This window comes from Glycine max, chromosome 7 (genome assembly GCF_000004515.6).
Source record: "Glycine max cultivar Williams 82 chromosome 7, Glycine_max_v4.0, whole genome shotgun sequence".
Taxonomy (NCBI): domain Eukaryota; kingdom Viridiplantae; phylum Streptophyta; class Magnoliopsida; order Fabales; family Fabaceae; genus Glycine; species Glycine max.
In genome coordinates this window covers 6781157-6799625 of record NC_038243.2, presented here as the reverse complement: position 1 = coordinate 6799625, position 18469 = coordinate 6781157, and the positions used below count along the sequence as shown (strand labels likewise).

Genomic DNA, 18469 nt, shown 5'->3' with positions numbered 1-18469 from the left:
TGGTTTTCCTATTTCTGTTAACGTTTCTTTTTCCTTTAACTTTTCTATCAGAGAGGCTAAACTTTTAAAAAGGTCAGGCCGAACCAAAATAAAAGCTTTTGATAGACTATAAGCTAGGCCTAGGCATAAAAAATTCATCGTAGGCTAGACTGAGGCCTTTCAAAGCCTGGCTTGGCCTATTCCCACCCTTGTATACACTCCTCTTCTTTTTATGCTATTCAGGGAAGGTGAGAATTTTTTTAAAAGGAAAAAGAGCATTAGTCACCTTAAATTTTATCTCTTTATAAATAAATATATTAAACTTTAATTTGGTCTTAATTAATCCTGAAATTTTGTCTATTTTACAGATAGACACCATAAACTTTAATTTCATTTCAATCAATCTAGCCTTAAATTTTATCTCTTTTGTACCTAATTTCATTTTCATCTCAATTAATTCTTAAAATTGATCCCTCTCATAAACAATATCTTGTATTAAATTGGAGTTAAATTACTAACAAAAAAATCTCAATTATTTATTTATTTAATCTCAATTGTTTATTAATTTTATTTTTATAAATCATTTTTCAAACATATTAACATTTAGAATAAAAAATTAAATAATTTTTTTATTAATGCTATTATTTTCCCTTTATATATATATATATATATTCTAAATTTATATTCTTTATTATATTTTAAATATGAAAAAAATGAGCTGTAACAAAAAAAAATGAATGATTACCATTTAATATTAGTAAAGAGATAAATTTGAAATATCAATTGAAATCAAAATAAAGTTCAAGGTGTTTATTCAAAAAAAAGTTAAATTTTAAATATCACATAAATTTAAATTTCATGGTGTCCATATGCAATAGAGGTAAAATTTAAGGATTAATTGAGACAAAATTAAAGTTTAAGGGAACTTATTGCTGTTTTTTCTAAAATAAATAGAGAAGGTACGAGTGTCATGTGAAAAGATTTCAGTAGAGATAAGTGTCATTTTTTCTTTTAATATATCTATTACCACTTTTATTTTAATTTTTTATCCGAAATATTTTTTATAAAAAAAATTAATTGTAAAAATATATAAGATGGTACTAACAAACATTATCGTAATCTGGGAAGGAAGCAATTAAAGTTTTAAATATCAACCAACAGTAATCAGAAACACTAATGATCTTAATTGCACTTTTTTTTTATTTTAATAAATATGACAAGTTCTTTCATGAGAAAATAAACAATTAAGCAAATACCTAAACTGAGTCTGAGCCAAGTAACACATGACAAATCAGCTAAAACAAACTGAAGACAAACCCTGAAAGATTTATATATAATAAGTCACAATTAATATCTATTCAATTAATTAAATTAAATCTCTTAAATTGAATAAGTTAGTAAGGATATGAGAGATTATCCACATTTGGTTCTGCTTTGAGAAGCAATTACAATTAATAATATTAAAAGTGTGAAAGGTGATTCATTCCCACCGCCTCATTAGCTTCTGAGAAAATGTAGAATGTAGAAGCCAAACATATCGTTGAACCCTTGTTTAACAAGTCAAACAAATATCCGTACTTATGAACGTGTCTACAACTTTCCTGGTCAAATGGTCATAATGTTAATCGGTCTCACCAACGCGCTTTCTTAACGGCTCTACCAACAACTTTTCCAACTCAAGCTTACGTTAAGGATTCTCTTTTATTTTATTTTAAACAAAATGTTTATGGATTCTTGTTCATACTTCATACTCTTTCTTTCTTGAAACTTTATAGTGCATGGTAGCAAAACTAATTAACACGTTTCCACCACGTGGAACTTCAACCTATTTTGCTTCTGAAAATCAAACTAATGAAAAAGACAGACAGATCTTTCGCTACTTGTATAAACAACTTTAATTTTAACAGTGAAAAATGACAATGAACATATTGAACACGCGTTTTTGCATAAGGATGTGTATGCAGAAATCTACGTTGATATTCCATTATCAAATATATGTAGATATCTACGTCGATACTCAATTATTATAATAAAATATATAATTATCAATAACTCATTAGTTTAAGTGTGGAATTAAATTTATTTTTTTAAAACAAGATTTCAATTCTTTGATAAAAATATGTAATTAAAAAATTCATCAAAAATAATTTATCGGATTTGTCGATAAAGGATAATCAATAAAACAAATAAATATTTTACATAAATACCATGAATAAAAAAAACAAATTAAAAAAAGACAAGGATGACATTCAAGCTTTTTAGCAAAGTGTGTCAACTTTCTCACAATATCTATAATCTATAATTGAATTAAAACTGAACTTCTTCTATGATGCTTGACCGTTATAAAAAATAAATAATGTAAATTTAAAAAATTAATCTCTAAATAATGTTGGGGTAGTTCCACCATATCGGAACACCAACAGCAACTTCATCGGACTTATTGCCACCGACATTGATTCGATCACCGCAACCCTTTCTCGGCACCACCGGTTCCACGGCGGGCTTCGAATTCAAACACTCCTCCGTCGACGACGACGTCGCCGCCACCCTCACGGCAAAATGAATGACCCCGTTCCGCCTCCCTTCCCAGTCCCTCAGCCCGTAACTCAGCACCTGCAAGCCATTTTCCGGCACGGCGCCGCCGAGGAAATCGGAGGCGGCGATTCGGGCCACCCCGAGCGGCCGAAAGCCCTTGAACCTGTTACATTGCACTTCGAAGGTTATGGACCTTGCATGCATGGGCATGTCCAAGAGGAACTTCTCGTTCCACGAGAGGAGTTTGGTGCCGTCGTCCTTGGCGGTTCTCGTGGTGCAGCAGTTTAAGGACTCCGCCCGAACGACGACGTACGCGTCCTCCGTTACGCGGAGGTTTTCGCCGGAGATAACGGTGATTTCTAGTGTACGTGTGTTTATTCCCATGTTTATGTTGTTCAAGGTTCGAATTCTCGTGCAGAAATAAACAAATAAGATTGTCTTTAAAAGAAGATTTGAGAAAAAGAAAAAGAACAAAGTAATGTATGTTCCTTGTGGGGAATTGTTTGGTTTGTTTTGGTTGTTGGGTTTTTGTGAAGTAGAAGAGAAGTGCTTATTGTGGTTATATATAGGATTTGTTTGGGTTTTGGAAAGGAGTGCGAAGGAGGGAAAGTGAAATTGGTTTGCAGTTTCAGTTTTTTGGGTTTGTAAATCTATCTTGACTTTTGACTTTGAAGTTTGAACTTCTCTCTACGCGAATGCGCGCTGTTTGGTTTCATATATTTTTCAGAAGAAGTTTTATGGAAACGAGGACGGATATCAATTATATGGTGTACGCGCGAAGGACGCGTGTTACCTTCTAGCAGGAAATAATAATGGAAGTTGCAATTTTATTTATTTATTTGGATTCAATTTTCAGTTTTCATTTTTAATATCCAATTAAACTGAAATGAACTGCAAACATTAATTCTGAATTTGTATTGGTTAATTTTCTTATTCTACCCTTCAGTAAAGTTGAGATTATTTTAACTTGAAATGTATAGTTTAGGCCGCCAAGTTATATTTTATCAAGAGACTTAATACTTTAAACTTTGAACAACAAGCTTTTTCATTTTTTCGTGTATTTGGTTTTTTATTTAATAATGTTGTTCTTTATGAAAAAATCTGCCATTAAAAATTAATGTATTGGTTTGAGACTAACTCTATTCTTTCTTTAGTTTATAAAGTTTCATATGTTGTTGGCTAACTAAATTATAAACTGTACGTTGTTCATGAAATTAAGATGCAAATAAAAACTAAAATAACCATTTAATCAAAATGCCAAAAGATCAGATCAGATTAGTTTGATCGAATTAGATACTATATATTTTAAGATTGATTCAAACGAAACTAAAAATAGCCGTAGCCTTTAAAATTTATCATTTACAAGTAGGGATCCTTATGGGTACGAGTCTTCTGTGAATTTGAATTGACTAGATTTATAAATTTGATTAAAATCAAATTGAACTAATCGAACTGATCAAAATAAATCAAAATATATAAGATTGTTTGATTTGAGTTTAAACACTATAAATATTGAAATTATAAGTGTTGAATCTATTAGTGTTAAATTTTTTTAAGATATTACTTTAAGATATATTATTATTTGTTTTTTTTTTTATATTTATTTTTTCTGTTATGTTTGTAATATTAATGGATCCTATTTTGTTCATTTGTTTCAACAAATTTGGTTGTAACAAAATTTATTTTAAAAAATTAGTTTGTAAGAAATAATTGTACTATTCATATTACTACAATAAAATTTGTTGAAGAAAATTTTATTTTAATCTGTATTAATTTATTTTAGAATAATATGTTGAAGATATTAAATGAATCAATTCTATTACTTTTAGACATTTGATAATATTATGTTAAGTGTCTTGCATGTTTGGATAAATTATGATATAAAATAGTAGTTTTAATAAAAAAGAGATTAAATTTATATGGATAACTCATTGGTCCAAATCAAACCAAACCATTTATGAATAGTTTGAGTTTAAAAAAATTATAAAAATCAAACCGTATCAAACCAAACAAATTTGATTGGATGAGTTTTGAATTTGACCAAAACCAATCTTCACACTCCTATTTTCAATAGTAGAAACTTTTTGGTGCAAATCAAATTTTACAATCCCATACACCAAAAATATACAAGTCATATAACTATTTTTTTTTATAGACAATGATGATAATAAGGTTTTAATTTAGAATTTTATACAAATTATCCAAAATTCTATCACCAGACCAAAAGAAAGCATTTATAAAAGAACCTAATTCGTCCCTACCAAGTAAGCAGGGGCAGTGCTAACCCCTAAAGAATTTTATTTTTTCTTTAAGTATAATACATAAATAGCTGAAGATTAAAAAGGAAAATGCAGGACCTAAGCTTTGCTCAGGTTAATTTTTTGTACGATGCTAAGTAATTTCTAATTTTCTAACAGAAAAGTAAACAAAAAACAAGTGCGCGTAATTATTTAAACAAGTTGAACGATTTAATTACAAAAGGAGGTTGCAAATCACAGAAGAACATACACTAGCAGCCAATCGTCATTACCCCTCAATTTACGTTTTGGAAAATTTCACTGACCCGCACCGTCTCATTTACTCAACACAAAATGAATACTGTGTGAATGAAAAATAAGGATGATATGTGCACGTTACCAAACCATTAGAAATTAGCTTCCCCCTAAATAATTAATTTTTCAAAGAATTCAATTGCAAAGTCACAGAAACTTTGTTTTATACTATAAGTCCAGTAGTCCACTGTAAAAATACAAAAAATACAAACTAAAATCATTAAATTTCCTGAAGGTAACGATGTTTTATATTTTAATTAATATACTGTTATGGTCTTTTTATATAGTTTAAGTTGGGAGTATAAGAAATTCTTTATTCAACCAGTCGATTTCTCATATGCCATTATGTCAAGCTAAATTGAAATATATGGGTGAAAATTACTCGTAATTTACAGAGAAACTTTTAGGTGGAGACCATCGACCAAACTCGGAATCAAGAAAGCTGATAATTAAAGAAACTTGGCATTAAAAATAGATTTTTAATATAAACAAAAATGTGTGAAGAGTATATGCGGGTTTTAACTCGAAAACAATGCATAAAGCTATCTTCAATACTGTGACCACTAAAAAATAATAATGCATGAATGCAGTGTAATTATTTGACAACAAAAATATACTGATAATTTATTTGTTAATTATGTAGTTTTTCATATTATCATAGCATATATTTTACAATTTTTAATGGCTTATTATATATATATATATATATATATATATATATATATATATATATATATATATATATATATAAAAAATAAGTTTTAACGCATATTATTTATTCTCATTTCAAGTAGATCGAGGACTAATTCCTTCAATTCTAGGTCTCCCTGTGTTAAAAAATAAATTATTTTTGAACAACAATACACTAATACATAGCTGCACAAAATTACATAATATATATTCGGATTATATATGATATTATACTAATTTAAAATATATTAATATATAAATATAAATATCTTTTTAGTCCTTATAATTTAATATTTTTTTTACTTTTCATCATTATAAAATTATTTTTTGTTTTTAATTATCATAAATTATGTTTATTTTATTTTTTTGTTTTTAAAACACTTTAAACAATATTTTGAACAGTAAAAAAACGCTATCTAAATTTTTATAAAAATAAAAAATAAGACAAACATAACTTGTAAGAACCAAAAATAAAAAAAAAATTTACAAGAAAAAAAACTAAATTATATAAATAAAAATATATTTAAATCTAATAGATATTTAGATTACATATGATATTAATAATTCAAATACATATTTAACTTACATATTCTACACTATTTTATGCGTACAGCCAATATTCGTTTTCTTTTTCTTCAAAAATAATTTGCATAAAAAGTAGGGCATGAGATCATATAATCAAAAGGATGATATATCCACGTTGTGGACTATAGCTAACGGGAATATATGTCTCTAATAAGCAGGACGGTGCGGCGGTGCCGACCACCAATAAAATTCATTTTATTTTTAAGTCCTATACGCGCGTATATATAATAATAATAATAACAATAATAATAATAATAATAATTGCGCCTTCAGGTATCTTGATGTACAAATCTGCAATTCTTTTTAAAAATATTTAGTGAACATGTAAATGAGCATGGTGCATGCAGTCAGTTTATTTATCCTGCTAAAGCCTAAACTAATTAAGGAATTTTTATCTTAAAACCTATTAGGGTTGTCAATAGAAGGGTTTAGATAGTTAAGCTCTAACTTTAATTAATGCTATTGTTGTAAAGGAAATATATATTTTTATATTTATATATAAAGAAAGATTTTTCGGTTATACCATACAAAGACAAAAAAAGAACTTCGCAAACTGTGCGATGTATTTACAAAAGGAAGCTGCAGAGAGGGACATGTAGCAGCAGCATCCTCACTTTTTCGTCATTTCGCGCGTGTTCGTAAACTTCACCAACCCGCACCGTTTCATCTAGGCAACGAAGCTTGAATGTTCAGAATTATGGAAAATGAAGATGATTTGCACGAATTAAAATGGATTCGTTTGTTTCTTTAAAATTATGATATTAAATAACATAAGAAGAATATAATAAGACAAAAAATACAAGTTATGAAACAATTTTTTTATTATCATTTGACAAATAATAAATAACACAAGTAAAATAATATAAAATTTATTAAAATATTTAATGTTAATTATCTTAATGATTAATATCAAATTTAATAAGTTTACTGAAATAAGAAAAAAGAAAAAGATTAGAATAAAAAAATTGATGTTTCCTTTTTAAGATGATAACATTAGTTAATTATTATTTTTTTCCTTTATTAAAGAGATATAAATAAATATATATGTATCTTTTTAATACTTTATATTTAAGATAAAAAAAATTATTCTATATCGTTTCCTGTTTCTATTTGTTTGATTTGTAATATTTTTTAATTTTTCAAATCAAACATAAAATAAAAATATTTATTTTATTCGGTATGATAATTTTTAACCAATCAAACCGAATTATAGAATTAAGTAGGAACACCTACCAAGTGTCCACGACTCACATTTATAAAAATACATGTAAGAGGATTGGATTTTCTTCACTTTTTTACTACATTTATAAAAAGTAGGATAAGAGGCGTGCAGGTACTGAACACAAAATAATTTCAAGAGACATGTTTTAAGGAGTCTGTGTGTGGATAGAGGCATGCTTCTGCTACATATACACTAGACTTTCACTTGCTATTCATATTTCCACTATCAACAGTAACTTACGTCAAAACATCAACTTTAACTAAAATCTTTTTGACAAAACTAGAATAACAGAGAAATTATACTTTCAAGAATCTTTTCTAATTGTGAGTATTACATGTCACAATCATATATAGTTATTCACTAGGCAGTCGAATTCTGTTGAATATTACATTCTTTTTATTTCACTATTTTTTTCATTTCTTATTAAATAAATATTTATTGCGTTATATCATTTGGCTAGTCATTTAAATAATACTACACTAGTTCCTATTTGTAAAACTCAATTGACTAATTCAAGATTAAGAAAAATAATTAATTTAGTTTATAACAACAAATTTATATATTTATTTAAAAATATCATTGTCATTAATATTTTTTTCTCTTTTCTAAATGTATGTTAATATAATATCTCTTTTATTTAATTAAAAATATTTTTAATTTAAAAATAATTAATGTATAAAATAATATGAATTAGGTCTTATATAAATGAATAAACAAATTTAAAAAGTTTAATTTTATAAATAAAAATAAAGTAATAATTATTTTTAGCTTATCCAAAAAAAATATATTATACAAACTATCCTTCACCTTCACCCTTAAACTATCATGACAATATTTCCATGAAATAACACGAACCTTATTTTGTCACAATATATAAGTGAATTCAACTTGACTTTCGAGTTTCCACGTACACTCCCTTGACCAACATACAACAAATAAATAAAATTAACAAAAAACAACACATATCTTTAAAGTTCCATCAAAATGGAACACCGCGAACCTTCATGGCTGTGAGAATATGTATTTATACCTTCTTATTTTTTAAAATTCATTAAATTTATAAATAAAATTTTATATTTTTATATTTTATTTTATTTATATTTATATAATTGAACCCAATCACTAGCTCTTTGATCCGTCACTCAAACACCAACAACAACTTCGTTACACTGGTCACCAACTTTGATTCCCACGAAACCATCACCAGAACCTTACTGACCACCGTCCCCTTCACCGGCGCCACCTCCACCCTCACCGCGAAATGAATCACCCCGTTTTCTTTCCCTTCCCAGTCCTTCAACCGGTAACTCCACGTGCATGAAATTTCCCGACACGCCGCCGCCGAGAAAATCCGACACGGCGATTCTGGCCACCCCAACCGATCGAAAACCCTTGAACCTTTTGCATTGCACCTCGAACGTGTGGACCATGCATGCATGGGCATGTTCAGCATCAACTTCTCGTTCCACGAAAACAAACTCGTTTTGTTGCTCCCACTATCCTTCGCCATCTTCGTGGTGCAACAGTTTAACGACTCTGCCCTAACGACAACGTACGGATCCTCCATCACACGAAGGTTTTCGCATGATATAACTGTGATCTCAAGTACTATACCCGAGCTTGCCCCCATATTAGAAAAAACTCAAAAAGTGTGATAGTGATTAGTGAAAGTGTTCAACTATGATGATTCTGTAAGTGTGCTTAAGTGTTTTGGTTTGTTTGTAAGGGGAGAAGAGCGGGTGAAGGGGTTTAGAAGAGCGAGAAAACGATGAGTTTGTTTCTGATTTTTCAGTGTTTTTCGTAACGTGTGTGTGGACTTTTTGACTTTGACTTACTATCAGAATGGATTACACCAGAGAATACGCTACTACGTGTTTGGTTAATTGGTATCTTTGGGAGGAAACTGCTATATAATTATTGGATGGTGTTTTGCTTGGAGAGTGCATTAACCTTTGGGAGCAAGTTTCCTATATGCATTTGTATACGTCATTTTTCTTATTTATTTGATAAGAAAATATATTAATAGAATAAATTGTTTTCAATAATAATTTTCACGTTATTAATATATCATACGATTTTTTCAGAACATAAATTATTGAGAAGGAAAAATTGATTATTTTAGAAAAAATTATGAGATGTAAAATAGATCATTTCACCACAAGGTAAACCTCCGAGTTTTTATAATTATTCATGATTAAAAAAATGAAAAGATATATATTTTTTCCTCAAAATTTAGTTAAAATTAATTTTAGTCGCCCTTATATTTTAAGTGATGGTTTTTGTTCTTGTATTTATAAACTATGGAGAATTTCATCTCTAGTCAAGTTGAAGTGAAGTATAATGCGAAAATTTTCACATTTCAAAAATATAAAAATCAAAATCACTATTTCAAAATATAGAAGCTAAAATCAACTTTGCATGAGCCTTCTGGCGCCAACGGTATGCTAGATTGCTAGTGATGTGAAAGCTTAATTACGCTCAACTACTACCAACCGATCACGTTCTATGCTTGTTTCAAATGAATTCTCAATTACAAAAATAAGATTTTATAACACTGAACCAACAACGATTTTATAAACCAGTCTTTGAAAAAAATACCGTGATAGTTTTGTAAATAATTGTAAATATTTAAAGATGATTTTATTTAAATTTCAAAGATAATTTCTTTAAAGCCGTCTTTGAAAATAATATTTGAAAGTGAATTTTTAAAAATCGTCTTTGAATATGATTTAATATTATGCTCCCTCTCTCTCACGCCCTCACACAGTCTCACTCGCTCTATCATTGCTTCTCTCTCGAACCCTAAACCCTTGACATTCTGCAGTTGCCTTCGTCTGCCATCGCCACCTTCGTCCGCCGTCGATGCTTCAAAGACAGCCAAGTCGTTGTAAGCAGCGGTGTAGGCATCGAGTGATAGTCTGGAGAAGAATTAATCGAGACTGACACCGTCGCCTTGAAAGTCATGTTGTGTGGGGTGCACAGTGGAATCATGGCGGTGTCTCATGTGTAAGTCTTCTTCCTCGCAATAGCATTGTTAGTTGAGGTGTGTGAGGCAATTGATGAGTCCATGGCTTGCTCTTGTTGCTTAATTTGTTTTTGTTTAATCACACAATTAGCCTTTGAAAATGTCTTAGTAAGTGGTTAGTATTTGTTGGAATTGTTGTGTATTTTATATTTATTTTTGTGAGCAACTTGTTTCTTATTGTAGGTGTTCCTGTATCTATATATGCATCTAGTTTTATAATTCATTAATTTGAGTTTGTATGCCTATTAGTGATGTTAATCATATCTAGTGTGCTTAACTACTGAAAATTTAAGTTCATGTGCTTGTTGAAACTAATGGTTTGTTGAATCTATTGTTGTTTACGCTCTCATAGCTTCAATGACTTTTATGTGATCTAGAATATTCTTTTGTGTGTGCCTTTTGATTTTGCATAGATCAATGACTCGTGTAACTTTTAAAGTCAAAATCGTGTAGTGGCAGCTGAAAGTGAATCAAACGGGTAAAAAGGATGATGCACTATTGTACTTACAAACTCTCAAAGTGATAACTGATAACTAATAATACAGTAATACTGTAGTCAGTTAATTTATTTATTTATTTATTTATTTTTAAGTCTCTTAGTCTCTGTACTGTTGTTAATTCAGTTAGTGAGTTAGTTACTCTTTCTATTCCTTGTCAGTAATGAGAGGAAACCCTTTCTTCTTCCATTGATGCTTTGTGCTTCTCTCATAATTCAAGTTCTGAAAGTTCTCATTCTGTGAAGGTTTCACCTTCTCGATTCAATTTTCACATGGTATCAGAGTTCCTTTCCTAGGGACTAGGGAGCTCTGCTACTGCTACAAAAGATTGTTAGTATCAGATTCTCAATGTTTTTTATTTGTTGTTTGATTATTGTATTCTTCATAATCAAGTGACCATGGTGAATCCAAATCCGATTCTGGATCCTTCAAGCCCTTTCTACATGCATTCAAACAAAAATATTATTACTCACTACATTTGTTCTTTATCTTAATGTGCCACTTGTCCATTGATAACACATTCTAAGTGGAGTTTCTGTCTATTCTTGATGTAGGTTAAGCTATTTATGGTAGAGAGGTGGTAATTGGAGTTTCATACATTGGGATGCCTATCCATATTGAAAGAACTGATCATTATCAAGAAGTAATAGCGAGAAATTTGAAATCCCCAATCTTATATTTATTTGGGTGTACTTGTATATCAAATTAGAAACATGGAGTTTTTTTTTCAATTTATTTTTTTAGATCACAATAGTGAATTTCATATACAAGGTGGTGTATATTTCATACTTTATTTAATTTTCTCTTCCTGTATACAATTAGAAACATGTATATTTCATAGTGTATACTGGGTAGTCACAATAGAGGGATTGACAAGACAACTATTGCCAAAGCCTTATGTTTGTGTTCTTCACTCTTTTGCAAACAATATTCCTACTATTAAATCACTCTGAATGATATTCTTATGAAATTAAATAGTCCTGCTATTTAATTAACCAGAATTTAAGCATGATATAGTGCTTAACTTATAGTTATATTTATAGTGTGATCGATGTAATATATTCCTTAATTTGTCAATTGTAATATATAACATTTTGGTATAAAGCCTTGACCATTTTTTGAATGAGCTTAACACTATAATTTAATATACTAGTTTACCCCTTCACTTGATCTTTGGGCTCTAAATGAAAATAACAGGAGATGTTCATTTATGTGAATGTTCACCCAGCCTTCATTAGCAGTTCTGCCAGTTAAATTACTTAAAAAGTCGTTAGCTTTTGCTTTTACTATGCTTATGATATGGTAGCCTTGGCAATTGGCATATGAATTATTAATTAATACATATAATATGCCAATCTTTTAATGGGCTTGGCAGCTATACTTATATTCTGTGGTCAAATAGTAAAAGAAAAATTGTTGTTGGAATCCCTCTTTTCCCAATTATACATTGTTCTAATTACAATAAAGAATAGACTTTTTATTAGATAATATCTTTTTTTCTCAATTTTGATAGTTGAGACTTAAGACTGAGGTCTCAGGATGGATTTTACCTTGTAGAATTCAGATTGTAAAAGAGATTTTTCACATTTCATCGAACTGTAATTAATGGGATTATAACTATTATCATGTTGAAGTGTGGACTTATTTCATGTGTGCATTAATTATCAACACTCAACTTCAACATCTTTGCTTTAAGAAAACCTATGCAGTAAAGGAAGTTGATGAACCTTTTGCCAGTACTAGTGTGAGCACAAAAAAAAAGTTGTGTAGTGACGGTTGCTTATCCCTCAGAGAAGGAGCCTTACACTGATGATATGAACCATCATGGGTTGTACATTGAAGATGAACATTGTACTGGCACGGTGACATTGGCAAAAATATATGAGGGGTCATTAACTATACATCACATAATTTTGACCAATGATGTGGTGAGTGTCTCAAAAGTTCTAAATGATGATGCATCAATTTCTTTTCCAACTTCAAAGGTTCAGTTTGTGAGGTAGGCCAAGAACACCTTTATTGCATGGCTTCGACGTCTTGTGAGACCTATTTCATAAGAGCTATTTGCTTGAGTTGTGTGTATTTGTAACAAAATGAATTTTACACAAATTACTAATATTAACTTATGTTTATTAATTGCATAGGATTTACATAGACCTCCAAAGAAATCAATCGTTGAACTTGTTGATAAGTTGATGTCGATTGATGATCCTTTAGTTGATTTGATTAAAGTTTCCTTTGACCTTTACTAACAGCTTTATTAGGTGGTGTGGGATGCAACTTTGTTTGGGGTAGACAATGATGATTTCTCCTTGTTCTTAGATTACAATGATGCACAACAAATAATCTTAGACAATCACTGTCTAAGCATCACTATTTTACAGTTTTGGACAACATAAGTATAATTTAGTATTATAGTTTCATTAAGTTGTATAGTTATAATATGATTAATAATTTATGTTTTTGTAAACAAAAATAGGGCAATGAATGACTTCAGTATAGAATTTGGCCATGGTTTTGTGTATGGGTTCTTTGAGTCTCAATCCATACACACACTACTACAAAAGGTTGTTTTTACGACGTCATTTTTAAGGCGGTTATAAAGGACCGTCTTAGATAAAAATGCGGTGGCATTTTTGTAATTCGGGGACCAAATATTCAAATTTACGAAGCACATTCTAAGACGGTTATAAATAACCATCTTAGAATGTAAAGGTCAAACAAGTCAACGATGGATAGCAAAATAGACCGTCTTTGTATTTTGGTTAATATTTTCGTCTCTCGCGTGCGCCCCTTAAATGTAGTTGCGAACATTTTCGAAGCCCAACCAGTCTACCCCGCTGTGCCCTAGCTGAAACCCCAAACACTCTACCTCGCCCCAAAAAGCAGTAACTCGTGAACCTTGTGGATCTCGCGCCGTGAAGATTGTTGGTGTGGAGCTCGCGCATTGAAGATTCCTCATACTAAGCTGCCGCCGTTTGGTCGTGGAAAGTGCGTCTGTGCAAGTCGTACAGGTAAGTCATTAAACAACTACACACATCTATTGATATTTATTTATTTGCTTCATAAGTGCGTCTGTTTCTGCTTTGTGTTGTGACTGGTGTCCCAACATTGGAGAGTCTTAACAGAGAAGATGAAAGGGTTTCATCACCTCTTTTACATTGGAGAGTCCCAACATTGTACAATGCAAAGGATAGACGTGATGAATGTCAAGGTTACATTACAAGATGATTGAATTAGTCACAAATAGAGATCTACCAAGGAACTTACGTGAATAAGGAAGTAAAAATTTACAAATAAATTTAGCTTATGTTTGTATTATAACTATTTATTTTTCAATGCAGTCAACATTGACAACTCCATGTTATTTGTCTTAAGAACAATGTTATTGTATGATTTTGTTCTTTGCATATGAAGGTCAACAAGGACATCAAAAGCATAGCTAACAAGTTAAGTCTCAATTTGTAACACATTTACTCTATTTTTAGTATTATACATCAATTTTTTGATCTTACAATGTACATGTATGCAACTTTCTTTTAACTAGTGCTTTGAAGGAATTCCATGGCAAGTCCCTTAAGAATAAATCTGATGTTGATTGGATTGAATTAAAAGTAAGTAATTTAACCAACAATATTTTAATATGATCAATGACATTTTGTGCATTTGTAAGTATGAAATATAACTAAATTTCATATTGAATTTAAAACCATTTTCAAGTCTAAGTCTCTGGGCGTGATTATTATCTAATGGATTGGATGCAGAACATAGTTGAGGGGACTTTGAAGAATCAATGAGACATGATAAACAACTTTATATATTCTATCAAGAATAATTTATCACACTTCTAATTATTTAATAAGTATTTTGTTGTTTTTAAAAAATATATGCTACTTTACTTTAACATGCTTCATTTATTAGAATTTTTCTTATCTAATATGTTTAACTTTAATGTGTGTTTATTATATGTTGTAGTGAGTTAGTGATGAAACATTATTAGAACCAGAGAGAATGGAAACAATTTGGACAAAATGGGTAAAATAGTTTTTAAAAGTTAGAAATGAAGCACTTAAGAATATTTGAGAATATTTAGGATAATTAAACTTAAATTTTAGAATATTTTTAGGTTGCATTTACATTGTGAACATGATAAATGTTGAATTTTCTTGTTTAATGTAGTTAATTTGATTATGTAGAATAATTTTATTATCATTTATTAGTATTTTTAAATTTATTATTTTCATTGATAATTAAATTTATTTGTTAAAAATTGACTGAGATTGGTTCTGCTTGAAATTACCGGTTGAATTTGTTATCAAAACAAAATGAATATTAAAAAATGATTAAAAGGCATAGATCTTTAACGATATTTATTTTAAAGATGATTAAAAACTGTCACATTTCAAAACCATGGTTAAAAAACATTTTTGTAGTAATGATTTGACCTACTTGCCCAATAAGTTTACTGTTTTAAACCCATAAAAGACGAAAAAGAGCTAATTAAACAATTTTAAGATATTCTTTAATCATGACCGTATTTTTGTTTGTAGAGTACTGCTAGGGAATTTTGGGCTTTACAACCATAAATGAATAAAATGAGTTAATTATAATATGTAAACTTGGAAGTCGAAGATGCAGCAATCAAACGAATTAATTTGAACGATGCACTTCCAAAGCAAAAAGGAGAACATATATAATAGGGGCCAGTTCGTCAGCTCAAAACTTACTTTACCTGTTAGAAAACTTCACTGACACGCGGACATGCATATATATGAATGCATGCACGTCATAAGCCACTAGGTACCATTTACAAATTAAAGAGCTTAGTAATTACGAAAGAACTAAGTGTCAAGATCAGAGAAACTTTGTTTTATATATAGACTCGGTCCATTAACAAAAATAATTAAAACCTTAACTTAATGAACATAAGGTAACTAGGTTTATTTTTTAATGCCGTGTAGTACGAGACTTTTTAGTTCAAGTTTGGAGAACAAAAATTATGTTCATAAATTAACTAGTCAACTTTTCATCATATGTCAAACTGAAATGAAAAATTATAGGGTAATTACTCATAATTTGCAAAGAAACTTTTAGGTGGAAATCATACAACTACCTAGAAATCAGATGCTATGACCTCAGCTGGGTCATTAAACATAGATCGCAAGTAACTTGCTTCACACTTACATTCGCATGGAACAGTACGTAGAAAGAGTAGATGGTTCCCATAGTTTTTAGAATCACCTCATTTTGGACAGAAAGGTTGGAGCTTGCTTTTGTAAGATAAAAATATCATATTTTCTTATATACATTAATATTGCTAAATGTCACAAAACGTTCAGTCAATCTTTTATTAATAATATATAAAAGGTTAGAAATGACCTTCAACCAAAAATAATTTATAAACAAAGATATAGTATATAAATAAAAAAATGTTTAGCAACTAATAAATTAAAAAAAAACATATATTTTCACGAAAGATTTTCTTAAAAAAAAATATTGTTTGATAAAAAAATATTAACATTTTCAAAGAAAATATAAAAATGGGGAAAAGTGTGGGAAAGAATAATATTTTAAATCTCTGAATGTAGGAAAGTAAGAGGATTTTTTTTTCTTAGTAATAACTTCTTTTAACAGATTTTTTTTATACGCGGATGAAAATCATGATCCCATGTTCAAGAAATAAAATCATCTACACTATGTTAATAAAGAATGTAGATTTTATTTTTAACATAAAAGGAGAAGAGTAATACTTGTATCATAGTGCAAAGAATTTATCGTAGTTACGTATTTAATTATCAGAAACTAGTAGCATTTTATTGGAAAATTTAAAAATGGAATAAAATGCTATATAGTCAATACTATTCTATCATAAGATACAATCACAAAAGATATTTAATTTAAAAGGCCATACATATTGTTCCCAACTTTTATAGCTGTATCAATTAAGCAACCATTATTCTTTTGGATACAAAGGGGAGGGGAATTCAATGAGAATTCAACCTCCATATAAAAAAAACCCCTTTAAATAACGTTTTGGTAACTCCACCAAACTGGAATGCCAATGGCAACATGAGTTGAATTTTTTGCTTCCACTTGAATCCCCATGACCTCATGCTCAATTCCTCTATAATTCACCGTCGTTATTTCCTTTTCTTGTTTTGTTTCTGAACACAAATTATCACCTGGTGCCACCATTCTCACGGAGAAATGAATAACCCCATTTCGTCGACCTTCCCAATTCCTCAACCCGTAACACAACATTTGAGGCACACTTTCGGACACAATCTTAGTATTGTTACTAAGTAAATCCGAAAGTGCTATCCTTGCTACCCCAATAGGGCGAACCCCTTTATAATTCATGCATTGCACCTCAAATGTAACTGACCTTGCATACGAAGGAATGCCTAACAAGAATTTCTCGTTCCATGCATGCACTCCCCCATCTCCATTCACCATTTTGGTTGTGCAAGAATTAAGAGATTCAGCACGAACAACAACGTACACGTTCGCCGCCACTGAACTTCGATCCACGCTAATGTTTTCTCCCGACATAACCGTGATTTCTAGGATTCGTGAATGTGATTTTGCCTCCATATCTATGAGAATTTTTTGTATACGTAATTGTAGATATGCACACAACTATGTAACAATTTTGTGTTTGTACGTGAAGGAAAGATTGTTTGAGACAATAGGGTAGGAAGAGCGTGAGGGGTTTAAGTAGAAGAATTTGGACATGAAAAGATTAGGAAAGAAAGGAAGAAACAACACGTAAATTGTTAAGTTTTTTGAATAGAGTATAGGCAGAAGAAGAATAAGAGGTGTATTGACGTTGACCATGTTATGTTTACATGGCATACTGGAAATTGACCTAATGGAAATTTAATTTTCGCTTGGATTTCATATGACGGTTCCGCGAAAAGATTTGCATGTTTAGGACGACTCGTTCGATGCGGAACTTTTAATGCACGCAATTACGTGTCCCTTGCTGCATGTGAACTACTTTAATTTCTAAACAAGTTTTCTTAAGTTTGAATAATTTGTGTAAATTAATGCATTGGAAAGTTTGATGCAACTGTAATTATGAGTTTATATTTTTTTAAGTAAAATGATCATTTTTACCCATATTTGCTTTTCATCTAAACTTTCTCATAATTATATTTTTTATTTTCAATTTGTAACAACTGTTTTAATTAAAAGGGAAGAGCATTGCCAAGAATAAACAAACCCAGATTCCTTATTTGATGGGTTTCTTTCACGTACTTCCAGTGTTTTAGCAGAACCAAGCAAAAGAAACAACGAAGCTACAGGAGAACAGAACATTTGTCACTTCAATCAAGCTCTGTTATGAGCATTGAACCCTAAAAAATGAAGAGAAGATGCCAAA

General features: G+C 30.0%; 2 protein-coding genes and 1 pseudogene across 2 annotated transcripts; all 3 read right to left on the bottom strand.

Moving 5' to 3' along the window:
- Positions 1–2205: 2205 nt before the first annotated feature.
- LOC100810797 (BON1-associated protein 2) lies at positions 2206–3063 on the bottom strand. The gene has a single exon (XM_003528830.4). It carries the CDS (start codon positions 2896–2898, stop codon positions 2359–2361), a length of 540 nt encoding a protein of 179 aa, XP_003528878.1. The 5' UTR covers positions 2899–3063; the 3' UTR covers positions 2206–2358.
- A 5247-nt stretch (positions 3064–8310) lies between these two features.
- On the bottom strand, positions 8311–9541 carry LOC100795202 (BON1-associated protein 2-like; annotated as a pseudogene).
- Positions 9542–16872: 7331 nt separating this feature from the next.
- On the bottom strand, positions 16873–17769 carry LOC100810274 (uncharacterized). Its single transcript, XM_014777547.2, has one exon. The coding sequence runs from the start codon at positions 17677–17679 to the stop codon at positions 17107–17109; it is 573 nt and encodes a 190-aa protein (XP_014633033.1). The 5' UTR covers positions 17680–17769; the 3' UTR covers positions 16873–17106.
- Between the last annotated feature and the right edge of the window lie 700 nt (positions 17770–18469).